This window comes from Ostrea edulis, chromosome 3, assembly GCF_947568905.1.
Source record: "Ostrea edulis chromosome 3, xbOstEdul1.1, whole genome shotgun sequence".
In the NCBI taxonomy this organism is placed as follows: domain Eukaryota; kingdom Metazoa; phylum Mollusca; class Bivalvia; order Ostreida; family Ostreidae; genus Ostrea; species Ostrea edulis.
This window is the reverse complement of record NC_079166.1, coordinates 21,942,255-21,968,680: the sequence shown is the minus strand read 5'-3', so window position 1 is coordinate 21,968,680 and position 26,426 is coordinate 21,942,255. Positions and strand designations below refer to the sequence as shown.

Below are 26,426 nucleotides of genomic sequence, written 5' to 3'. Positions count from 1 at the left end.
TTTTGCATGAACTGAAAGATTTACATCTAGTTAAAAATTGTGGAGAAAGTAACACACTATCACCCAATAAAGACGAAGATATCCCGATTGGTGTTGATTAGAATTTGTATTCTTTTATCCAGCAGGCACGTATAACTGTGATTTAGGAACAAATGTAGGTATAACAACAATATCACCGTAAGAATATGGTAGGATATAGTAGAAAATCCACTATTCAGCAACATTTGCAAAGGACTCGATTTCGGCCAATATAATGAAATATAAATTTCTCAAAGAACAAACACTTTGTAGATATAAGACCAACACATGTAGTTAAAATGTTTTATTTCATTACAAATTGCAAGTTGATGCATTGTCTCGAATTGTAGATATAATAAAATTCTTATTGGATATACTCTTGTTTGGAGTGTTTGGAGATGGCATGAACATGATTAGAGTAAGTAGATTTGGTTTTCTTAATTACCTTCCTTTGTATCAAGTTCTCAAGTTTACAAAACTTTTTGTAGCTATTTTCATTGTTTTATTTTTGTAACAAGACAAATTGGTCATCTCCATTTCCTACAATTACTGGAAAATATGAGTTATTCCATTTTAAGGAGTTTAGTATATTTCTGTGAAAATGGATACGAAAAGAGACACGCCCTGATAATAACAATGCATCAGAGCTCGTATAAACAAATTCATTTTATTTCGATTTGTAACACCAACAAATTGATATTAGTGTTACTTATGATATTGGAGAAGAGGATCAGAAGATAAACCCTGAAAGAAATGTTTTATTCAAATTTATTGTCCAAGTAGTTACTGTTGACAGAGGACAAGAAAAATAACGAAAACTTCTTATTGGTAGACTTTCTTTATTTCATTTTCATTCTTTTAAATGACATGTAGATATTGACGCTACTAGTTTATTGCAATCGAGGGACCATTTTCAATCCAGCACACCAAAATATAAACTGTAAACTGAATAACTGCAACCACGCATAGTGCCATGGTACTGTAGATTAGAACATCTCTTCTGGGACGTTCGCTCTGACAGCAGTGGCTGTAGGCTAAATAAATATAAATTACATAGTGTTAACCAAACGTAGTGCATATTACATAGATACAAGTATTAAACTATTGGAACAGAGGATCAGAAGATAAACCCTGCAAGAATAGCTTTATTTAGATTCATTCTGCAAGTAATTACTTTAAACAGATGACAAGAAAATAACGAAAACTTCGTATCAGTAGACCTTTTTATTTCATTTATTTTCACTGTTTACTGACATGTGGATAGTGAAGCTTCTAGTTTCTTATTTCAAAGTCACAATCGAGAAACCATTTTCAGCCCAGCTTAGTGGACGAGAAAAACATTGACATAAACTGTTAACTGAAAAGTATTCCATACCTTGCACTTTGTATGAATGTTAAAATCAAGGAAACTATCATAATGAATAAATGGCATTGAGAGAGAGAGAGAGAGAGAGAGAGAGAGAGAGAGAGAGAGAGAGAGAGAGAGAGTCGTGTAAGACCATACATCATTCTTCACATTTTACTAGACACGTGAGAAGACGCATCAAAATTCACATTAACTATCTATTAACAAAATCCACTGACGTGGAAACTGTTTGAGCCAGGATACATCTTGATAATGTACAAACAGAACATGGCACGTGTAAAACATGCCATTTTACTCTTACAACTTACTCCTCCTAGGTACCTGATCCCACCTCTGGTGTGTCCGGCGGTCCGTGTTTGCCCAACTATTTATTTTGTATTGTTTATAGGAATTGTAAAGAATTTTCCGATGTGAGTTGATACAGCACGGTTATAAATGTTCTTCATTCGTCAGAATTTGAGTTTACTCGTACAGTAATTATAAGAAATATACAGAAGGAATACATTCACTGTCAGCAGTAGATTACGCCTGAAGTTTAACCGGATTTACAATCTGAATGGATTTTAATGGTATCATCTGAACATAAATGTATGCAGTCAGATTTAGAGTCTGTTTTGACTTCGACGAATGATCAAAGAAGTTAGAATATGCATTAATGGATAACAGAAAATAATGATAACAACCCTGGAACTAACATAGGAGTTGTGTACTTTATCATTTGAAAGGTTGTATTAGGTAAGTGAATCACTTTGAGCTTTGCTTGACACTTTATGTAAATACGTTATTGCATACAACATCAGTAATATTCCCGCCACGATAAGGAGACTAATAATACCGGAAACTAAAGACAGGGAATTGCTCTCACTTGCGTCTCTTTTCTCTTCTGTTTCATCCATAAGAGGGATATTGGTAGGTTTCGGTGCAGATTCTGTCACGGTAAAGAAAAAATTACCCATTAAGAAAATTAAAGTGGGTAGGAGATTCAAATACAAATGACGAATGCTATCTGTACATATCAGAATAAGATAGACGAATATTTTAATCTTAGTTCAACGTTGTCAAAATTGAAAAATAATCATCTGGAAAAAAGTCAAATCTAGTTCATATTGTCAATGTTTGAAAGACATTCGATTAAAGTTTTTTTTATAAAGTTGGAATAAAAATCCTGTCTATAGGAGGGATGTGAATAAAAGCGATTAACAATACCAGAAAGTAAAGACACTGGAATGATGTAATTTGTACCTTCTTTCTCTTATGTATGTATTCCATCCGTGTGTGAGATGTTGATAGGTTTTGGTGCAGCCTCTGTCACGGAAAGACATATTTACACAATAAAAAAGTGTATAGGAGAATCAAAAATCAATGGCACATATTAACATGTATCTCCACATATCAGAACAACATTGACGACTCTCTCATCTATAGATATATGTGTTTATGCAAGGGGAACAGTATCGTCACAACTAGTGCTGAATATTGAGTTCTATAGTTGTAGAAGGTACATGAACAGTTCAAAACTCAAGGTTGTCAATGTTGAAAAATAATCACCTAGAAACGAAGTCAAATCTAGGTCATATTTTCAAAGTTTGATAAAAAGTGTAATTAGATTTTTAAAAAGAATTTTTGTAAACAAAGTCTGTCTTAAAATGTGATGTGATTAAAAAAGGAAAACATGGACGTAACATTGACGATTACTACAATAAACCTGTATATCCACTAGAAGGATCACAAGACGCTTAATTACAATGATAGAACAACTGACATTTATTTCCATAGTTAGGATAACGACATAGTATTTCACAATATTCACCATATTTTCCCGATTCACATTCTGTAATTGTGGACACAAGATATAACTTGAAGTAGAAAATGTCCTTCGTTTGGAAAAAAAAAGTGAAATGATATTAATCGCATCGTTACCTGATTGACTACATCCGTACACGTGGTGACAGTCCTCGCGGCTGCAGTTGCACGTTGAACAACACTTCAAGCCGAATGTTGGGTATTGACAAGGAAAAGTACAGTTCCTACCGTTAAATCCATCCACACAACCTACAGAAGACGTACAAAGAAGATGTATGTACAAGGATACAAGAAATATTAATTAGCGACAAAGAACATTTTATTCAATCGTCAAGTGCCGTATCCTTATCCATACAAGATATGTGCACAGGATAATATTAAATTTGAATATTGATAAGCGTTATTGAACATTTCATTTAATTGTAATAACCCTCTCGTTATCCATGAATAATATGCAAATGTACGTTAAAATTAATATTTCTTTGACGAACTTGCTATCGTGTTTCTGTTTGGATGCTAAATTATACGTACGTGTACATTTATTCTGTGTTTCACTCCATACATATCCATAACAGCATTTTGCCTCGTTAAGACTGAAATATTAATCAATCAATAGACAATTACAATAAGATTGTATCTACTATCAAACTACGTAATATTTGACAACTTTGCTTGGTAAAAATTAGAAATATTGTTGGTCAAGAATGAATGATGAAATACTATTGTATTGCTTTTAGTTAAATGAAGTGAAGTTATCTAAATGAAAAAAAGTGAAACTAACGAATAGTGATTTTTCATCAATGAAAGTGAAGATAACGAAGAGTGATCAATCTGATAACTCCTACAAGCGATATAGAATAAAGAGTTGGGCAAACATAGACCCCTGGATATACCAGAGGTGAGGTCAGTTCTCGAGGAGGAGCAAGCATCCCCTGTCGGCCGGTCAAACACACCGTGAGCCCTATATCTTGATCAAGTAAACGGAGTCATCCGTAGTCAAAATCAGTGTAACAAGAACGGTCTAACAATCGGTATGAAACACGTCAAACAGCATTTGAATCAATGATACACATGTAGGTTGTATTGGCAAACTAGTTCGTTATAACGACCATAGAATTTGCAAATGCTGACTTTAAACGTAACTGTTGGAACCCCTGCACCATCAACTTATTTGTCAGTAGCCTGCTTCGATTTAAAAACTGACCATACGTAGAACAAGCTCTTGAGCATCGAATCAGTTGAAAGATATAAACACCATGTGCAGTTGATAATGGAATATTGCTATACAGATATGGGAAGTTAACGATGGAGAAGCCGAAATTATCCCGTTTGTGATAAAGTTGAGTCGTTAATTTGCCGTTAATGTCTACTTTGAATAAAAATATCCAAGTTTCAAGCAGAGGTGGGCAACTCTGTGGTAGATACATATACAATATCAAGAGCAAAAGAAACACAATGCAAACATAATGCTTTTGATAACATGATATACCTCATATAAGATACCTATTAGGTCATATTTTGCTCTGAGAAATAAAAAACACTAAATATAAAAACAATGTCGGAAACAGTAATACATAAAGGGACATGGAAACGATTTGAGCTGAAAATTTTCAAATTTCATTTTTCCATTTTTATTGTTTACAATGCTTAACGAAATTATTTCTAATGGTCAACCAAAATTTGAATATCAGTTGTTGAGTTATAAGTGAGGCACAGCAATTTTCTGTTATGTAAACAAGGCTCATGCCATGTTTTTGTTTATATTAGACTGTTTAATAGAAAATAGCGTATTTAAAACAAAATGAGGTGTGCCAAACACTAGAAAATATTTAATTGTGTTAGGAATTTACATGTACTTAAATTGAAAAAAAAAAATCGGCTTTAAACAAAACGTTTAATAGTTTATTAAACCTATGTAAACAAAAACATGGCACGGGCCTTGTTTACATAAGAAGGACATATGACCGTGTATTTCCCATACACATTGACTACTGACATTCGAATCTTTGCTGATCATCAGTAATACCCTTGTTAAGCATTCTAAACATTAAAAATAAAAAGATAAATTTTGAAAATCTAGTTTTAAGTAACCATTTAGGACATTATATGTTCGTTATAACGATTTAGTTTGCCAATACAACGTCTTTGGGTCAAATGATGTCTAACTTGTTTCATTTAATCACTGTTCATTATCTTCACCTTTTCATTTTCTTAGTATCATTGGTAAAAGTATACTGGTATTTTTGTCATTTGTTTTAAGATATGTTTTTTTCCTTACCGTGTTGACTTTGATGAATCTAATGCAGTCCATAGCGACAACTGTTTGAAACAAATTATTTATTAAAAGGAATTGACTCCGTGATTTAGTTTTATATTTGATATCAGGAAAGGTGACGATAATGAACAGTGATCAATCTCAAAACTCCTAAAAGCAATACAAAATAAAGAGTTTGGCAAATATTAGTAGATATAGTGTAAGTTATGGATAGGAACTTCATGTTAACTTAGATAGAATTCTAATCTGTAGTTATTCGTATTGTCACAATAACCGAGAGAAAACCTTTAGTAAGTTAGAATGGCTGTACATACGAACAATCACTTACAATATGATAATCTTAATAGTCACTAATCCATAATGACATCAAAAAGATACGTTGTCCTATGTGTCATAGAGGAATAGTATTGAAAACGACTTACCCGTCACGTATTTCGGAGATTGATGACCGGTCATGAAGAGACAAAAAGCACAAAAAAAATGTGATATGAAAAGAAAACAAACTCCATTGATAACACAAACTGCCGATAGTATCAGCACAAATACGTTTATGTTCCAATATCCTTGAACTTTTTATTCTTATACATTTTATGGTAATATGATGAACTAAAATAATATACAAGTACTTCCTAAAATATGAAAATTGATTAGGTTTCAGTGTTGTGTAAAGACTATGATCATTAAAAGTTTTCGCAGAAATAGCATGTACGGAAATCATTTTGCATTGGTAACGAGATCAACTTCTATGTTTTTGACAGATCAGCAAATATCTTGTTTGATGAAGGCGGTAGACACCTTCCACCTGCAGACTTTTGATTTTGGCTGATGACGTAATCAGAATATTTATGATAGGTTGCTTTTAAGTGTATGCTTTAGGTCACCGGTAAAAAGATGTAATCATAAAGAAAAAAGAATCTGAATATACACACTATTCGTCGAGGTAATGGATCTTACGAAATGAAAATATGAAGATAACGAACAATGATCTGATAACTCCGATAAGGAATACAAATAGAAAATTGCACAAACACGCACCATTGGATATACTATAGGTGGGATCCGTATATTCTTATCAGGTAAACAGAGTAATCTGTAGTCAGAATCAGTGTGCCAAGAACGGTCCAACATTAGGTATAAAACACATTAAACAACGTTTGTCCAAATAATCGGTTGTATTGCCAACTAGATCGTTATAACGACCATTGAATTTACGAAATGCTGACGTTATGCGTAACTTTTCGAACCCCTGCACCATCAACTTGTTTGTCAGTAGTCTGGTTCGATTTCGAAAAATGACAAGTTGAGAGATAGAAACACCATATGCAGGTGATAATGATATATTGTTACATCTCATTTTAAAGGGGCATAGACACGATTTGGGCTGAAAATATTCATATTTTATTTTTTTATTCTTATTGTTTACAATACTTAACTGAAGTATTTCTAATAGTTAATCACAATTTGAATATAAATTGTTGAGTTACAAGTGAGATAGAACACTCACAATTCTTTGTTATGTAAACAGGGCCCGTGTCATATTTCTGTTTCCATATACATTGCTCAATAGAAAATATGTTTAACACAAAATGATACTTAAATGGAGGCAAGCTACTGGTAAACATGTTGATGGTACAGGGGTTTCAACAGTCTCGATTGAAGTCAGCATTTCGTATATGCTATGGTTGTTATAACGATCTAGTTCGTCAATTCAACCTATCATTGGGTCGAATGCTGTCTGACGTGTTTCATACCGATTGTTAGACCGTTCTTGGCACACCGATTTTAACTACGGATAAATCCGTTAACCTGATCAGGATAAAGGGCTCACAGCGGGTGTGACCGGTCGACAAGGACCTGATTCCACCTCTAGTGTATCCAGGTTTTTTTCTTCTATTTTCTATTGCTTATAGGAGTTATGAGATTGATCACTGTTCGTTTTCTTCACCTCTCATGACAAACACTATAAACTATATCGGAATTAACTTGTAAATAGAAGAAAATTGCTCTAAACGAATGACTGGTATATTTAACATATGTAAACAAAGAATAAAACAAACTTTTTTTTACATTACAAAGAATTGAGAGCTCTGTATCTACCATACATCTCGACAGATGAGATTAAAAATGTTGCTGGCCATTAGAAATATCCTAGTTAAGCATTCTAAACATTGAAAATGGAGAAATTAATTTGTAAATTTTCGGATCAAGTCGTGTCCATGTCCTTTTAACACTATTCTCATTTTAATTCATTTTAATTATGAGTATAGAAAGTGAAAAATGAACGCCATCTGCTAGAAATATAGAAAGTTCGAGGTTATCAAATAGCTCACCTAACAGATGTTTGTTCACATACAGCGATTGTTAGGTCATTGTTGGCACACTGATTTTGACTACGGATAACTCCGTTTACCTGATCAAGATATAGGGCTCACGGCGGGTGTGACCGGTCGACAGGGGATCCTTACTCCTCATAGGCACCTGATCCCTCCTCTGGTGTGTCCAGGGGCCCGTGTTTGCCCAACTATCTATTTTGTATTGCTTGGAGGAGTTTTGAGATTAATACCTGTTCGTTATCTTCACCTTTCATAAAGATGTGTGCCCCTTACTTCAAGAATGTATTTGAGAAATAATGAATATATATTGAATGTCTTCCTTTTACAGCTACAAGTTAGGTCACTTTGTGACGTCATTGCAGCTTTCGAAACGGAAGTTTTGTTTTTTGCTGACGATAAAATGATATTATAAGTTCTACAACTTTGAGATACATTTAAAGTATTTAGTATGATGTTGACGGGCAATATCAATTCGATGTGATTATCTGCTCTTCTCCGAATACACAATTCAACTGTTTATCGCCATGATTGTTTACACGTGTACTGATATCAGAATAGAGACGAAAGTATTTATATTATATGAATGTGAATCTGTCGGTCATTTATATATTTGTAACATACGTTTGTTAAGTTTTCTGATAGTAAAATGGAATTGTAGGCTATAATATTTATTTTAAAATTACGACGTGTAAAACAGTAGGTATGATCGCAGAAAAGCCATAAAATGGGTCTATAGTAAGATGTTTGAGATCACTTGTTAATTCGTTCGTCACTTCGAGATTTTTAACGCATATTTAGACATCACCAGGTGTAGGTGAAGTACCACAAATTTCGACATGTTTAGCACGCAGGGCCATAGCAGTAAGGTTTCGTTGACGTAACAACGCCTGCCACTGCAAGGGACCTCTGTTTTAGAGTCATATCCGAAATCCCCATGATTCGCACATTTTAAATGCCGAGCATTTGACAAAGGATCAATCACAACCTATATTTACGTCTTAGGTTTGACGCGGCTTGTCCCAAACGGGTTTCCAACTCATGACACCCCGCTTAGAAAGCGAACGTTTGGCTGTTTTAAGCTACAACGTCTAATCAGTTGGAAGGCATGAAAGCGGTATTGCTTTTTAAAAGAAGTAGTACATTTCAAAGCCATACATTTAGTTTTCGTTAGGACGTTTAATATCTATCACTGATTAATTAGTATATTTTTAGAGAATATTTCTTTGATCTAAGGAATGGCTTTGGTAGATCCTGAATTAATGTAATGGAATTATTTCATTTTACCTGGTATGTAATTGAATTTCATTGATATATTGAATGACGCTTTACATACAAGATATTTTATAGGTATATGTTCTATATGGTTATTCTTAAAATTTGACGTAAAAGAACAGAAAAAGAGAGATAAAAGTAGAGGAAGAGAGGAAGAGAGTAGACAGGGATTTTGTAGGTGTGAAGCAAAATTTGGTGAAGAAAAGTAAAGGTTTTCCATATAGTTAAGTCTCAATTGTTTTGGAGTAAAGCTTCTTAGGTGTGTAAAATGTAATATTTTACCATTCGATTATACAATGCATTATTGGTAGAATTGTCGAATATTCGGAACAATATCAGCACAGAAAACATTTCTTAAATGTAAAATTATAAACTTTTAGGCATATTGTTGTTAAAAGTGAGTTATCTTTCTTTGAATTTAAATTTCCCTGAAAACAATTAGTGGTGTCAGAAAACCTCATTGTTACGAGTACTCTGAAAAAGAGGAAGACGAGCACAACTGCTCAAAAATTATATTAAAAGGTGGAGATAATCGGGAATTCTTCTTACTTAAAATGTTAGGGTACAGAGAAATGTGTCCGACCGACATGGGTAACTCTAAGGCGCTTGAATATGAAATAATAAACCTATGTTATAATACCCAAAATAGAGATTACCTGACAAAAAGTCTACAATATTCATTTTGTTCGGGTGAACGTTAATATATTCTAGATCAAAGCAGCTCAATTTCTAAGGAAAGGAAATACCAAATTTGAAAATCTGAACATCAATGCTCTCCAAGTTTCATAACTATTTATCTATACATCAGTGCGAATAAGGGCTATTGGCTTCAGTTATTGATCGCCATATTTGGTCAATACTTTCTTATTTAATCTAGTGCGGAGGAAATTTATGTTAATGGTCAACGTTAGGGAAAAAGTTGACGAAGATTTTTCTGGCGAGATATATTTCAGATATGAGAAAAACCTAACCATTTGAGCAAACGCTCAGACTTAACCTTAAGCTTTGCCTGATTGTTTTCTCCTGGTAATTAATCTGAAGAACAAAAGTCTTGCGCTATGTATCATTTTTTTGGAATATGAAAGAAATACGATCTCTTCTCAAACCATCACCCATCGCCGTTCTGGTGATACTGATTTTGACTAAGGATTGATTAATCCGATTGTTATATTCACCATTTTATACAGATAATATCCATCAATAAAATCTTATATATCAAAAGATGTGTAATAGAAGTTATTAGAAAATGGTTTTACAAATCATAATTAAGGTCTAGTTTCTTCGATTTTACAGATAACACTTTTTAGTATATACCTTTCATCAAATTGAAGAGAAGGGAAAGGGGGGGGGGGGTTATAGACCTATCTGTAGTATTTGATGTTTAATTCTGTCCAAGTTATGATACAATTAATACCAAAACTTTCATGAGTAATATGTAAAAATATAATAACAGACACCTGAAAACAATTTCTATAAAAAGTCCTCAACTGGCACTTAATTACAATAAGAAATAGTAAATTTTCTATATATTCCTTATAATGTTGCAATCACTTTGGGACCTCAACGTGCTGTGCGCCCTCTGGATTGGGGGGGGGGGGATATCTCGTGCTGCAATGTGAAAAATGGATCCCATTGGAAAGGTAGTTATTGAAAAGAAGACACATTTAAACTAGGTCCATTTGCAAACATACACATGTAATCACTATGACCATTTGACCCCAACCTGATACAACACCCCTACCCCATTTCCAATTTTGGTAAAAGACAGACCTGCTCCTTATAAGTATCCAATTACTTTAAAGTTAGTATCAAAAGCATTAAGGAAAATGTTACTTAAATGATTTACACATACACACTATATGCTAAGTTTGGTCCCCACCCTGGAGTCTGACTGAATCAGAACCTTAGTCCTATACCCCAGGGACCATGGAATGTACAATTGTGCTTTGCATGAAATTTAGTTTTCCTTAAAGATTTGCGGTTATAAAGAAAAGTTTTGAAACTGGGTCAATTTTTGTTCATCCCCTGAGGCCCCAGGGGTGCAGGTGTCCTGAAATTTACAATTTACCCCCCCCCCCTTCTCCCAAGGATGCATCAGAATTTGGAATGGTAGTTATGAAGAAGTTAAAATTGTTCAACTGTTAATGTACAACGCATGACAATAGACACAGACCAAAAGCAATAGGTCACCTGGTTAACTCAGGTGACCTAATTATGATGTATATTTGAAATTTGTAATTGGTGAAAGTATGTTGACACTTTTAGTGATTACCTTTGACATAATTTATTATTGCATATGTAACTTACACAAACACTATAATGATCAGTGGAGTAACGACAATATAAGTGGTGTAACACACACCTTCATCATTTGTACGTACAAGCAAACATATTCTTGTCCGATTTCTTTTTCATTGAAAGGAAATGTATGAAATTATTCAAAGGAGTGGTATTGATTAATTTTTAGCTTTACTGTTAAAGTATTTGGGTCCACTTCTGTTATTTTAATGTCAGTGGTGTAATTTGCTTGTCAGTGGTCAAACACATTTTGTCATTGGTGTTACATGAACAATTTTCTTGATCGCAGACAAAGATGGTCATATATCAATATCAAACTTTTCTTAAAATAAGATTTAAATGAATATATTTAATCTGCAATAATATTTTTGTGTCATTTTGTAATAATGCAGGTATCATGTTTAAAAGAGAGGAAGGTTTTTAAAATAGCGTCTCAGATATACCATTTTGTGTCAGTTTAATTATAGAATGACTGAGTTTTTTAAACATCAGACCAAAATATATCAATTTTAATGCTTTTTTGCAATTATTTATGCCATTTTCAAGTATATGGTATTATTACTTATCCTTTTTCCCTTTATTATATATTTGTTACACCATTGATATATTTGTTCTACCTATTCACCTTTGACCCCATGAGGCACATTTCATGTTTGCAAAATTTAATATGTTTTACCGTAATGTTTGATAAACATGTTATGATAAAAAAAATGGAATTTAGAGCTATACATTTCTTGTCATTTCTAACTCTGAAAAATCTGCGAAATTTGATAATGACCCAGCTATATTTACGTCATAGGTTGGATACGGCCATGACAGGAGAGCGGCTCGAACTCTGATTATGATAGACAGTCATCATTATTAGTGAACATTTGGTATGATAGCCAGTAATCAAAATATAGTGAACACTAAATATAATGGTAAACATACGAAGTGATCACTGGATATAATTGTCATCAGAATTTAGTGAACACTGAATAGAAAGGATCAAAATGTTATGAACACTGAATTCAACAATTAGTCATTAAAATGTAGAGGAAGAGGCAAGATGTTTGTCCCTTATCAAAATTTATTGACGGCTCATCAACTTTAATTCAAAACAGCATATACACATTTCCTACGTACCTGATCCCATCTCTGGTATATCCTGGGGTCGTTGTTTGATCAAGTTGGCAATTTGTATTGCTTGTGAGAGTTACATGTATAAGATTGATCACTATTCGTCATATTTGCCTGTTATCCTGGCGAAAGGGAGATAAAAGATACAACAGAACCCTCCACATCTGCTTCATAATTGGATATTTGATTGAAAATATACATCAACAGTAAACTAACAATTCAACTTTATGACAACTGGTATCACTTCAGCTTCCCTATCGTTAACTCCTGATATTGATGTAGCAATATTCCATGATCACCTGCACTTATATTGATATCACTCAACTATTTTGTTATACAAGAGCTGGTTCTGCGTATGATCATATATTTTAAAATCGGAGCAGGCTACTGACAAAGAAGTTGATGGTGAAGGGGTTTTGAACATTTAAAGTTTACATTTAACAAAATCCATGGTCGTTATAATAATGTAATTTACCATTAGGTGAAATTCTGTCAGGTATGTGTTATACCAATTGAAGTCGTTGTTTACAGACGAATTTGACTATGGATTACTTCGTTTACCCGATCTAGATGATGGGCGGTGTGACCAGTCAAGAGGGAATGCTTACTCCTCCTAGGCACCTGTTCTCACCTCTGGTATATCCAAGTATCCGTGTTTGCCCTACTCTGAATTTGTATTCTTAACAAGAGTTTTGAGATTCATTACTATTTGTTATCTTCACCTTTTTGATTTTTCATTCTGCAAATCCCAGGAATGATAGTTGTTGTATATGGCGCTGTTGTGAATCGTTCACAATGAAACAACCAGATGAAGTGATACTGTGCTGATGATATCATGTGTGGTATACCTGCTCTATTTCGATCATTTCTAAAACCATGGTGATGATATCTGCACCAAAGGCGATATATTGTGCTTTTTGCAACATTAAAATATCCTGCAACTGTAAATTATAACACATCTGCTTCTATTCAGCCAATTATTTTGTTGCGGTGAGCATCATTCAGACCCGACAAATCTTAAGAAGCAGCTATGTTTGATGAAAACGCAATGAAATAAAGATAACTCGTGCATTTAATATACTACTGGTGTCTGAATCACGTGCAATAGGAACTTTCAACAATCCAGAGTTACAGAAACTATCTTAAGATTTTATGCAAACACGTTCTATTGTCCTCTAATTCTATCAATTAAATATTTTATAGATAATAACATTAGATGTTACAATGAGTAATTATAACATTCACTCTTTATCAAAAGAATAATTGAAAAATTATTTGATGAGATTCAGCATCAAGTAGTACTGTGCGATTCTTTGTTTTTGATCGGTATAGATAATACCAAATAATACAACATTTGAGTCTTTTATTGCATTGTTACTTTTGTTAGATACATGTAAAGAAAAATATATTTCATGCAGTCATATATTGATTGAACGCAGGGGTCGTAGTTTCATAATTTCAAAGTTTGCTTTTACTCGCTGTATGTACTTGAACTATACACGTGACTTTTATGTAAATAAGCCATTGCATATAGGGTCAGCAACATTCCCGCAAGGATCAGAAGACTGATAATACCAGCAATTAAAGATGTAGAATTGTTTTCATTTACATTTCCCTTCTCTTCGGCACATATTTTGTCCGTATTGGGGATGTTGATAGATCTCAGTGCAGCCTCTGTTGTAACCTCTGTTATGATGTAAAAAAAAATACACAATGGAAAATCAAAGTCTTTATGAGGTTAATATATAAACTGTACACATGAAAACTAATGTGAAGAGTCTTTTAATTAAAATGCAGTGTATTCTTGCAGGGATATCTAAAACATTACCGGTATAAATTGCACTTGAAGCAGCTACAGGTACGGTTGATATTTCAATGCTGTGCAATGATGAATAATCTTCTACAAACAAAAGACAATATAGTTTCTTTTAATCATGTACAAGACATTTCATCAGGTGTTTCTTAGATAAGTTTTATCTTAATGGGAATGGGAATTGAAAATGAACACATTGAAGCTGGATTGAGGATGACTATACAATAAACCTTCACATCCACTAGAAGGATCACAGAACGCTTCATCACAAGGACAGACCAACTGACACCTATTTCCATAGTTTGGGTAACGGCAAGATAACTCACAATATTCGCTATACTTCCCAGTCGCACATTCTGTAAAATTTGATATGAGGTAATCTGAAATAGATAATGTCTTTCTTCGGCAAGACAAAAGCTAAATGTTAGTAATTGTTCCTCACCTGATGGAATTCTTTTGCACCCATACACGTGGTGACAGTTTTCACTGCTGCACATGCATTTTAGTAGACAAGCTGAGCCAAAGTATGGTTTTGGACAAGGTGTAGTACAGTTCCTACCATAAAAGCCATCCGTGCATTCTACAGAAAGGCAGAAAAAAATATTGCATATTTGTAAAAATTATCAAAAGCGGTTATCAAGATTGCAATTTACCTCCATGCATCCCGTTGTTATTTATAAATAATATACAGATGTGTTTGAGTATAATTTCTATTATGAACTTCCTATTAAGCATGAACTTCAATACTAATATATACAGACGTGTACAGTTATTCTGTGCTTCATTCCATACATATCCATAACAGCATTCTTCCCCGTCAGGGCTGAAATTGTTTAAAACATGTAAATCAAAATACTGTACCCACTTCCATTGTTTCCAACATTTGACAGGCAGAGATATTAAAAACTAAATATGTCATGACTCAAGAATTATTATAATGTATGTGTAATACAATGCAGTTTACATCGCATAAAACACGTGTTGAGGACTGAATAAAAAGATCTTAATATCTTCTAACATTTTCTCGATATTATCAACATTGATAGCAAATAAAAGATGTATCGTACGTGAATAGTTAGAAGTACAGTAGACAGTATAGTTAAAGTTACAAAAGAAATCGGTATGGCAATAACGTTGCATCATGAGAGTTAATTGATCAATCTATGTTAGTAAATGTATGCAAAAAGTCTAAATTTAGAGTAAAATAGAATTATTCTATGTTTAAAATAAATCACATTCCCATGATTTGCTACATTGATGAATGTTTCGTGACTAAAAATAACCCGGTGAAGTTTGTCGTTTGGTTGAAATCTGCGTCAAAGAAGCGTTTTCTACATCCATGACAAAGACGTCTTGAATTTTGAAGAAATCAAGGTATGTTCCTTGAATTATGAACAATGATTCATACGTATTTGAAACCAAAGTTGTCGACAATGAAGTAGACAAAACAGTTATTGTGTTTTAGAGATTTTCACATCAATTTTCAACTTGTGAGAGTATAAACAGATTTACAGTGGTGTATAATGTTTGTGTTGAGAACGAATACACGTAGAGTTACGTGCATATACAACGAAATGTAATAACCTCACCACTACGTTTGTAATACATGCATCTTGCTATTCTTACTGTTAGCAAATCTCAAAGAACAGATTGGCAAATTAATGTGATTGTACTGGTCAATAGTTTTTATACTAATCTTATAAAATAAATGATGGATCATTGTTTTTGTATTAAAACACATGTTGTACTAAGCAGTATTGTAGAGAATAAATAAAGAAGACCTACCCTTCACATAATTGCGAGGCAGAAGACGTGATATAAAGAGACAAAAACCACAAAAAGAGACATGAACACAAATTAAAATCCATTGCTATCATATAGTAGTGATTGTATCCATTGAAATATGTTGATGTTGTTCTGTCTTAACAAATCTCATTCCTATGTATACAGTATCAATATGACAGCTAAAATGATATTTTAGTGATATACAATATACATACTTCCTGAATTGTCAAGGGTCTTCACTAGGGTCAATTGAATATTTCTGCATCAATCTTTACCGCAGTTCGACAGTTCTAAAACCTGCCATGAGCCCTCTATCTTGACTAGGTAAACGTAGCAATCCGTAGTCAAAAGAAGCAAGTAAATAACCGCGCAGAAATTGATAGGAAACACACCAGACATATTTTGAGCTAAAGCCAGGTTGTATTTACAAATTAGATCATTTTAATAAGCATTGATTTTACGAAATGCTCATTTTAAACGAGATTATTGAAACTAGTGTAAAATCAGCTTACCGATATTTTCAGAAACCTGATTCAGTTTACAAAATCAGTCATGGATTCAGAGTTATTCCTTCTCAGTAGTGACGTATGCATGCTGCAGTCATGAAAGGTGAAGATAACGAACCGTGATCAATCTCATAACTCCTATAAAGGTGAAGATAACGAACAGTGATGAATCTCATAACTCCTATAAGCAATACAAAATAGATAGTTGGGCAAACACATTCATACCAATTATTCCAATATTCGAAATATATGACGATTAATTTAAATATCTTTATTTGTCAATCAACACACTTTCCTTAATATTATCATCAAATTAAAAGTAAACATGTTTCATGCAAACCTTTTGTCCTGGATCTAGAAATTTTAAGATTTTGTTCGTTACAAATATATCTCAAGCTGTCTCTTATACGGTAAAACAACAAAACAACCTTCGACTTTTACCCTTCATCGAAGATAGCATTCACGGGGGCTAATGTTAAATGCAGTATGATTTTTGTCATAAATTGTTTGCAAATTGAAATATATACTGTTATCCTCATTTCCAAGTTTTAGATCTACGTCTATGGCTGTATTAGGCTTATTCTGCAAGTAATAACATATTAGAAGAAAAATATAAATGATAAACTGAACGACTGCAACCATGCCTAGTACCATGGTACTGTAGATTAGAACATTTATTCTTAGATGTTCACACTAATCGTAGTGGTTCTAGGGTACATAAATTAAAATTGTACAGTTTTAATGAAATTGAGGTTTATCACATGGATATACTTATTGAAATTTCCTATTCTAATTTGGAGGTTCTGTCGCTCTGTACTTCTGATAATATATAATGATGGTATGAATTCAAAGAATTAACACCATATTTATATTTACAACCACTAATTATGTTTAAACAAATACCATATGACAATTTGAAAAGAATTAATTTTCACACCATGTTCAATTTATACTGCTTGTAATTTGCCGCACTGGTATATAACTGTAATAGTATCTAACAGACATACTACTTATTGCAATTTCTATGATTACTAGTTGATTACATTTGGTAATTCAAACTGATAATATACTCTGTCCTTTGAAATAATAACACTGACAAAATAAACACCATATAATGGTGTTCTAAAAGTCTACACATTTTACAGGACGATTTATTATAGATAGATTTCAATGAGTTGTATACCAAATGTGTGATAGCTGTTTGAAATGGAACTATTAGTCATCAGTCAACAGGGGATGCTTATTCCTCCTAGGCACCTGATCCCATCTCTGGTGTGTCCAGGGGTCCGTCTTTGCCCAACTATCTATTTTGTATGGCTTGTAGGAGTTATGAGATTGATCACTATTCGTTATCTTCACCTTGCATATATGATTAAAGCTGTGCACGTTAAAATCGTTATTGTGAATTTCATTTTCAAAAACAAAATTACTGCTTGACATTGCTTGCTTTCACATCCATTTACATGATGACAAAGATTCTTCTCACATTCACACTGTAACTGACAGCTGATCCCGTAACTTAGATACCGACAAGTTAATTTACAGTCATACCTGGTGTATCCAGAGCGACATACTAGAAAGCGGAATCATGTTACGTATTTGCATATGTTTTACATGATCAACAGTTACTTGGTAAAGATCATGTAATGTACCTTTAAGAGTTTTAGTCAATAAATATACGGGAAAAGAAGTTTCTGTAGTGCTTGGTGAAATCGTTGTGCTTGGTGAAATCGTTGGTGACCTATCTGAAATATATGGAAATTCATAGTTAAAATAATTAGATTGATATCTGGAAAGTAAATGAGTTTGACGTCCCCTGTATTTATTTCTGGATTATGTATAACGGTCATAGTATACCCTTACATCCAGTAAGAAAACCACAGTTCCATTGCTCGCAGTTACAGCACACTTGACATTGATTTCCGTAGTTAAGATAATGACATGCCATCTGGTAGTTGTCACCTTGGAAACCTACATCCCATTCTAGACATAAAAAGAGTTAATTTTGAATATAACGTTTATTCATGGCCTAAAATAAATCTATAATTATAAAGTGAAACTAGTTGCCAGTGATATGACATCTCCTTATTTATAACGATCATATAAAATCCAGGCCTCCAGTCTTGGTTTGGCTTCACAAAATGTTATACTTAAGGTAACACCATACTCGCAGATATAACTGATACAAGTTTAAAATGTGTATTTATTTCCATTCATTAGCGTTAAAACTAACAATTTATCAAATAGAATACATAGGTCATCACACTTTTTAAAATGTGAGACGTACATGAACAGAATCGTATATCACTTTCAGAAAATTACAATTTTCCTTAAACAGCGTTATTAAAAGTTCATACAAACTGGTTATGACGATATAGTAGCATTTATAACAATTTCATGAAACTGTATCTTCACAAAAATATACTAAATGTCTGTAAAAAATAAAGGAAATCATCGCATAATAGACTTGATAAAGACCTACTTCAGGACTAAAAGTAGATCAAATGGTTTCCTGGACTTTTTATCAGCATAGATAGATATTGCTCCGACATTTTGTTTTAGCCTCACTATCAGAGAAATACATAATCAGTCCACATCAGTTCACATGTTAGATCGATTGGTGTACTATGACCGACTTTAAGGCTTGGATGGCATTTGATCAATATTTTTACTATTTGAAGTACTTTTCACACGGTTGTAAATTTTCCCCATTCTTCAATATTCAAGTGTTCACCTGTTTGTGAATCTTTACTAAACGTGATCAAAATATCATTAAAACACATGTACACTTGGCGTCCTTGCATGGGAATTTTGTTTCCGTCCACATGAATGATAAGAGGAAGATGAATCATTAAGGATTTCTTATATGCAAAATATTCAGAAGAGATTCTGAATTTTCTCCTTTTGTTTTTATGTCCAGCGTCATATCCCTCCAGAAAACACTGCACAAAATGTGAAGATTGAACTGAAATCATTTTATTAATATTCATTGATTGATTGATAAAATCTACAGAGTTTTAACTCGTAGACTAAGTATAGGGAATATACAGAAAGAATAAATTGACTGTCAGCAGTAGCTTTCAAATAAATATGTGGAAGAACATATGTTAACATTGAAGTTTAATCGCATTTAGAGTCTGATTTGTAGTCATGTTCAAAAGTTTGATATGACTTCAATGTTGCCATCTTAACCCAGATCTATATAATTAGGTTTAGAGTCTGATTTGACTTCCTGTTTGAGCAAATACATGTATCTATATAGTCACGTTCAGCATATGGTTTGACTTCAATGGTTTAATGACACACATAATTGTAATAAAAGTACACGATGTGGGTTATATTTTCCGTTTAGTTGCCGTTGAGAATTTTTCACTGACATTGAGACATTATCACCTCTAGGTGAAGTACCACAAAGTTAGACCTATGCTTTGCGCTCAGTGTTGTAGCAGTGATGGTTCTTGATCATACCAAAGCCTGCTGTCACACGGAATCCGTGTTGGAGGTCATATCCAAAAACCAGTGATTGCCTTCGTTTGACGAAGGAGCAGTCAGTATATATATCTACATCATAGGTTTGACACGGCCATGGTAGAAGTGGGATACACACTCTGAATAAAATAGACAGCCACCATTATTAGTGAACATTAGATATAAAAGTCAGTAATAAAAAGGTAGTGGAAGCTAAATATATTGGTAATCTAAATGAATTGAGCACTGAATATAATACTCACAATAATTTATTGAACACTGAATGTAATAGAGGAAAGTGAAATGAGCACTGCATTCAACACTTAGTCATTAAACTGTAGTTAAAACTCAAAAGTGGTGTCCACTATCAAGATTTATTGATGGCTCATCAACTGCGACACAAAGCTACACATATATGTATCAGACACCTGGTCCAATCTTTGGTATGTATTGGAGTCAATTTTTGACCGAATGTGTATTCTTTGTGCAGGGTTTGACACTAAGGCACGTCCGACCGACCGAGACTACTAAATGATAGGTCCGGTCGGGTAAAATGTTTATTTACTAGTCCGACTGGTCGTGTTAAAAATATAAACAAATTTAAGAAACTTTACTTTAAATCATAAGATATTTTATTCATAAAAAAAATAACTAAAGAGTTTGCGAGAAATTTTGAACCGCATGATGACATAATATCTATCTTTAGTTCTAATAAGTCGCGGTCGTAAGTGATGTTCTACAACATCTACACATTGTTAATGTGTGTAAAGTTATGTTTTGGTTAAATAGAATTATTGAATTCATTTTCATTAAAAAAAAAACACCAAAACAGTTCATTTGAATTGAATATAAGAAAGTGTTTATTAAACATATGTGCGGGAATGTCTATATAATCAAATATGAAATCTCGACCTCAATGAAAGCAAAAGATGTCTCAAGAAAGAAAAAAAAGGGAACACGTTGGGAAGAAACAAAGCAGAGCTTATGAAATGGAAATTTAAAGAAAAAAAATATTGAGGTCAATTTATTCTAACTGGATTAAAGAATTTCCGTGCCGGTAAAAATTTAAAGAAACTGAAAATAGGGTTGAAAGTAAAAGCATGAAATTGAAGGACGAGATTGAAGATTTTTTTGAGACAATTAAATGCATTTTAGTTCAAACTTAACGTTTTTCATTAAAATTAAGTACATGTATTTAGATATGGATAATCTTATAAGATTTTTTTCTGGAACGTTGGTCAGGGCTAGTGGATGTAAGGTCAGGTCTAGCAAAAATCATTTTAAGTAGCCCGATTGGTCTAGTGCCCAAAAAAGTTAATGTCAAATCCTGCTTTGTAGAAGATTAATCATTGTTCATTATCATCATCTTTCATCCCGGCAAACTCGAAATAAAATATGCAACAGGGCCCTCAACATCTGCTTTATACTTGAATATTTTATTGAAAATGGATATCAATGGCAAAATATCAATTCAACTTTATAACAAACGGTATAATATCAGCTTACCAATCGTTAACTTCCCGTATCGATGTAGTAATAGTCCATTATAACTTGTACATGCTGTTTATGTCTTTTATCTGATTTGATACTGAGGAACTCGCTCTGTGTATGATCATTTTTAAAAACAATAGACTTAGGCTACTGATAAATAAGTTGGTGGTGCAGGGGTTTCAATATTTTCGTTTAAAGTTTGCATTTTGCAAAATTCATTACCGTTTGAAAGTGTTATTTACCATTACATACCGCCATTATAAAAAATGCTATTGAGGTAGTTGATTACACACGGATTTGACCATGGGTTACTTCGTTTACTCGATCAAAATAATGGCTGGTGCGACCAGTCAGCAGAGGATGCTAACTCCTCTTAGACACCTGTTCTTACCTCCCGTATGCCCAGGGGTACGTGTTTGCCCTACTCTGAATTTGTATTCCTAAGAAGAGTTTTGAGATTGGTCACTTATTCGTTCTCTTTACCATTTCATTTTTCATTCTGCGAATTCCTGGAGTGATAGTTGTTGTATATGGCGCTGTTGTGAATCGTTGACAATGAAGCAACCAGATGAAGTGATACTGCTCTGATTATCACACGTGACAGATTGACAGGGGATAATTACTCCTCCTAGACACATATCCTCACCTCTGGTATGTCCAGGGGTCCTTGTTTGCCTTACTCTGAATTTGCTTTCCTAATTAGAATTTAGAGATCGTTCTCTTCATCTTTTTCATATTTCATTCTACATATCACAGAAATGATAGTTGTTGTGTATGGCGCTGTTTTGAATTGTTGACTATGAAGAAACCAGATGAAGTGATACTGTGCTGATAAACTAATTTGTGGTATACCTGCTTTATTACCATCATTTTAAAAACCATGTTGTTGATATATGTTCCAAAGGATATTTATCGAGCTTTGTGCAACATTGAAATACATGTATCTTGCAACTGTAAGTGATGACATACTTGCTTCTATTCATCCTATTCCATCGTTGCATTAAGCATCATTCGGACGTGACAAATCTTAAAAAGCAGTTACGTATAACAATAAAGCTTTGAAATACGTGCAATGGAAACTTACAGCGATCGAGAGTTATAGAAACTGTTTTAAGATTTTATGAAAACAAGTTCTATTGTCCTCAAATTCTACCTAATATGTTTCTAGAAATAATAGCTTAGATGTTAAAATGAGTAATTAAAACATTCATTCTTTACCTAAAACATGTTTTAAAATTATTTGATGAGATTCAACGTAAATTTAGTACCATGCGTTTATTTTGTTTTTATCGGTAGAAATAAGAAGTCTGAATGATACTGTAATGAAGTTCTTTTGGAATTTGTGTAGGCAATAGAAAAAATGATCAATCGTAGAATAAATAAAAAGAAAGTTTATTTAGCAATAAGATAAGAAATATAAAGATGTTTGAAAAACAAAGAAATCACACTTTCACATACACCCATACTCTCTCACCGAGAAAGAAATATAAATTGGTAAAATAAACCTGGCAATATTGACAATCAATAAAACGTATAACTGAAAATATAACTGGTAATAAATGTATTATATAATGGTTCAAATATAGCTAATTTCGCTAACTACAGAAAAAGTTAAACAGTAGTAAATTATGTTTTGTACAAATTTCTCAAATTCCTTTTTGATAAAATGTTAATTTACTGAAACTCAATATGAAAGTTTGGCTACTCAGCACAATTCAATTTAACGCCACGTCACACTTTGCACCACCAGGCCTCCATACAGCGCGAACAGCCCCTCCGCTTCCAGTCCCGGACTCACAGGTCTATCACATGACAACGATGTTGGTTATAACGCCGACTTCAAACCAATGGTAACACTAGGCCCACAAAATAATTGCCAAGTCCACCACGTGGAACACCCATGTACAGTGCGGTCTCACGTGTTTTGATTCCCACGCCGAACACCTACTGAAACGCTGAGAGTACTGCCTGATATGGCCCAGATAGCTTCTTAAATCCCCTCTGCACTGAAATAGCAATAACTTAACCTAAAACCTATACACAAAGTGACTTGGTTAACAACAAAATAGAAAACACAATACACGAGAAAATTAACCCGAAACCTCGCAAATATTTTCACACAAAAATAGCTTACCGGCTGGAGAACACCTATGCCCACACAGTAAAATGTTTGTCTCTCTGGCTACCCATTACCCAGACTAACTTCTGGAATTCGCCAAGAAAAGACCCCTGCTGGACAGCATGAAAACGTGGCCGCACGCTTGACAAACAGCTGCTACTCTGACTGACCAAACCGGTATGTTAAAAATAGCCTTATCGACCAACAATCACATTACGGAAACACCTTACAAGCATAAACAACTATTTACAGACAATACCACAAAAAACTAACTAAAATGAAAATTAACTTCATCACAGATACAAAACTTGAGTCTTTAATTCCATTGTTATTCTTTTATATACATGTTCATAAAAGATAATTCATGCGGTCATATTTTAATTGAACGTGAGGGTCATAAGTTTCATCTCTTTAAAATGTGCTTTTACTCGCTGTATCTCCTTGAACTATGCAATTGACTTTATGTAGATACGTCATTGCGTACACAACTAGTAACAGCCCCGCAACGATCAGAAGACTGATGATACCAGCAATGAAAGATGTAGATTTACTTTCATATACATCTCCCTTCTCTTCGGTAAACATGTTGTCCATATGGTGGATGTTGGTAGATTTCGGTGCAGCTTCTGTTATATCCACTGTTAAGATGTAAAGAAAACTTTACACAATGGAAAATCAAAGTGTGTAGGAGGCTAAGATATAAACCGTACATGTTATCTGTACACATGGAAACTGATGTGATGACTCTTTTAATTAATGTTCAGTGTATTCTTGCAAGAACAACTAAAACCTTACCGTGATAAATTGTATATGAAGCAGATGCAGGTACGGTGGATATTTCACTGCTGTGCAATGATGAATAATCTTCTACAAACAAAAGAAAATGCAGTTTCTTTTATTCATTTACAGGACATTTAATGAAAAATGTCTCTTACATAATGAGAGGGGATGCTTACTCCTCCTAGACACCTGATCCCACCTCTGGTGTGTCCAGGGGTCCGTGTTTGCCCAACTATATATTTTGTATTGCTTGTAGGAGTTATGAGATTGATCACTGTTCGTTATCTTCACCTTGCATAATATATTGATTGATTTTTTTATGCTTTCCGCCACACTCAACAATTTTTCAGTTAACTGGTGGCGCCCAGTTTTTATTGGTGGAAGAGGGAACCCAGATACAATGTACCGGTGGTCTCCACCGACCTTCTGAAAGTAAACTGGGAAACTTTCTCACTTACCGGCGCGACTTATATGATAAAAGTTATATGTCAAACTCATTGATACTAGAATGAGAATTACTATACAATAAATCTTCACATGCAGTGGAAGGATCGCAGAACGCTTCATCACAATGACATATCAACTGACATATACTTGCATAGTTTGGGTAACGACAAGATAAATCACAATATTTGCCATACTTTCCAGGTGCACATTTTGTAAAATTGGATATAAGGTAATCTGAAACTTAATGATTTTCTTTGGTGAGAAAAAAGGTAAATGTGAGTAACTGTTCCTCACATGACGGAGTTCTCCTGCATCCGTACGCGTGGTGACATTCTTCACTGCTACAGATACATTTTAATTTACAATCCAAGCCAAAGCTTGGGTAGGAACATCGAAAAGTACAGTTCCTACCGTAAAATCCATCCATGCAACCTACAGAAAAGCAGAAAAACATTGCTTATTTATAAAAATGATCAAAAGTGGTCATCTACATTACAATTTACCTTCATCTATCCCGTCGTTATCCATGAGTAATATGATTGAATATAATTTCCATTATGAATATGCTATTATGTGTTACTGGGATGATAATATATACAGACGTGTACAGGTATGTTGTGTTTCATTCCATACATATCCACTACAGCATACTTCCCCGTTAGGGCTGAACTTATTTAAAAACAAGTTGTTTCAAAATACTACATCTACTTCCATTGTTTCTAACAATTGACAAAAAAAATATTACAAACTAAATATGCCATTAGTCAAGAATCATTATAATGTAAGTGGATTACAGTGTACAATACCAATTTTATCGCATCAGAAATGTGTTCAGGGCGGAAGAAAAAGGCATTAAAATTTTCTAACATCTTATCGATATCTATCAACATTGATATAGAATATATAGTATATCAATACCTAGAAATACGGTACAAAGTATAGCTAACTTTACAAAACAAATTGGTATGGTAATGACGTCATAATGCGTTGTTGCGTCATGACAGTTACTTGATCAATCCATATTAGGAAATGCATGCAAAAACTCTATATTTAGAGTATAATAGAAATATAACGGAGCCGTCTTAATTCTATGTTCAAAATGTATAAGATGTCCATGATTCGACTACAAGAATTAATGTATCATGAATAAAAATATCCGGTTTGGTTGAAATCTGAATAAAAGAAGCGTTTATTACAGATAAGGCAAAGAAAGTTCAAGAAATTAAGGTATATTTCTGGAATTATGACTTATAATGAATGGATACTTGAAACCAAAGTTGTCGACATTCAAGTAGACAAACAGTTACTGTGTTTTATAGATGTGCATACTAATTCTGAAGTTCTGGGAGTATAAACAAATTCGCAATGTTGTATATCGTCTCTTTTGATAATGTATACACGAAGTGTTGCGCGTATAAACAAAGAAAATGTTATAACTTTACCAGTACATTTCTGATGCATGTATCTTACTATACTTATTGTCAGCAAATCTTAAAGAACACATTGGTAAATTGATGTGATTGTACTTGTGAA

At 33.5% G+C, this 26,426-nt stretch overlaps 2 protein-coding genes and 1 long non-coding RNA gene across 7 annotated transcripts; all 3 read right to left on the bottom strand.

The window, feature by feature from the left end:
• Positions 1-845: 845 nt before the first annotated feature.
• On the bottom strand, positions 846-26,426 carry LOC125660648 (multiple epidermal growth factor-like domains protein 6). The gene is made up of 8 exons (XM_056160801.1): positions 25,188-26,426; positions 24,095-24,304; positions 14,740-14,877; positions 14,528-14,653; positions 3,305-3,436; positions 2,627-2,689; positions 2,250-2,312; positions 846-1,052 (listed from the first exon to the last, which is right to left on the bottom strand). The coding sequence occupies exons 1-6, from the start codon at positions 25,345-25,347 to the stop codon at positions 2,637-2,639; spliced, it is 819 nt and encodes a 272-aa protein (XP_056016776.1). The 5' UTR covers positions 25,348-26,426; the 3' UTR covers positions 846-1,052; positions 2,250-2,312; positions 2,627-2,636.
• LOC125677625 (multiple epidermal growth factor-like domains protein 11) lies at positions 13,831-16,718 on the bottom strand. 3 transcript variants are annotated; one of them, XM_056157541.1, is made up of 7 exons: positions 16,595-16,718; positions 16,083-16,402; positions 15,059-15,120; positions 14,740-14,877; positions 14,528-14,653; positions 14,313-14,384; positions 13,831-14,170 (listed from the first exon to the last, which is right to left on the bottom strand). In XM_056157541.1, the coding sequence occupies exons 2-7, from the start codon at positions 16,172-16,174 to the stop codon at positions 13,956-13,958; spliced, it is 705 nt and encodes a 234-aa protein (XP_056013516.1). In that variant the 5' UTR covers positions 16,175-16,402; positions 16,595-16,718; the 3' UTR covers positions 13,831-13,955. The 3 variants fall into 3 exon arrangements, with proteins under 3 accessions (XP_056013516.1, XP_048771718.2, XP_048771719.2); XM_048915761.2 differs by lacking the exon at positions 16,595-16,718 and having other exon boundaries at positions 16,083-16,546; XM_048915762.2 differs by lacking the exons at positions 14,528-14,653; positions 16,595-16,718 and having other exon boundaries at positions 16,083-16,546.
• Positions 18,467-24,535, bottom strand: LOC130052463 (uncharacterized). 3 transcript variants are annotated; one of them, XR_008800808.1, is made up of 4 exons: positions 24,462-24,535; positions 22,517-24,304; positions 20,057-20,196; positions 18,467-18,571 (listed from the first exon to the last, which is right to left on the bottom strand). It is a non-coding gene; the product is annotated as an uncharacterized LOC130052463 (long non-coding RNA). The 3 variants fall into 3 exon arrangements; XR_008800807.1 differs by lacking the exon at positions 18,467-18,571 and having other exon boundaries at positions 19,501-20,196; positions 22,517-23,553; positions 23,682-24,304; XR_008800806.1 differs by lacking the exon at positions 18,467-18,571 and having other exon boundaries at positions 19,501-20,196.

Bases quoted from the DNA above. Each gene is read 5' to 3' on its own strand.
- LOC125677625 (XM_056157541.1), bottom strand. From the start codon at position 16,174: ATGATAGCAATGGATTTTAATTTGTGTTCATGTCTCTTTTTGTGGTTT. The intron at 14,878-15,058 runs GTCTGTATATAT...GCCTTTCTGTAG, and splicing joins AGCACAGAATAACTGTACAC to AATGCACGGATGGCTTTTAT. The intron at 14,654-14,739 runs GTGAGGAACAAT...CAAATTTTACAG, and splicing joins GTGCAAAAGAATTCCATCAG to AATGTGCGACTGGGAAGTAT.
- LOC125660648 (XM_056160801.1), bottom strand. From the start codon at position 25,347: ATGTTTTTCTGCTTTTCTGTAGGTTGCATGGATGGATTTTACGGTAGG. The intron at 24,305-25,187 runs GTGAGGAACAGT...ACATCTTAACAG, and splicing joins ATGCAGGAGAACTCCGTCAT to TGGATATAACAGAAGCTGCA. The intron at 3,437-14,527 runs GTTTATTGTATA...CGTCTTCTGTAG, and splicing joins TCCTTCTAGTGGATGTGAAG to GTTGTGTGGATGGATTTAAC.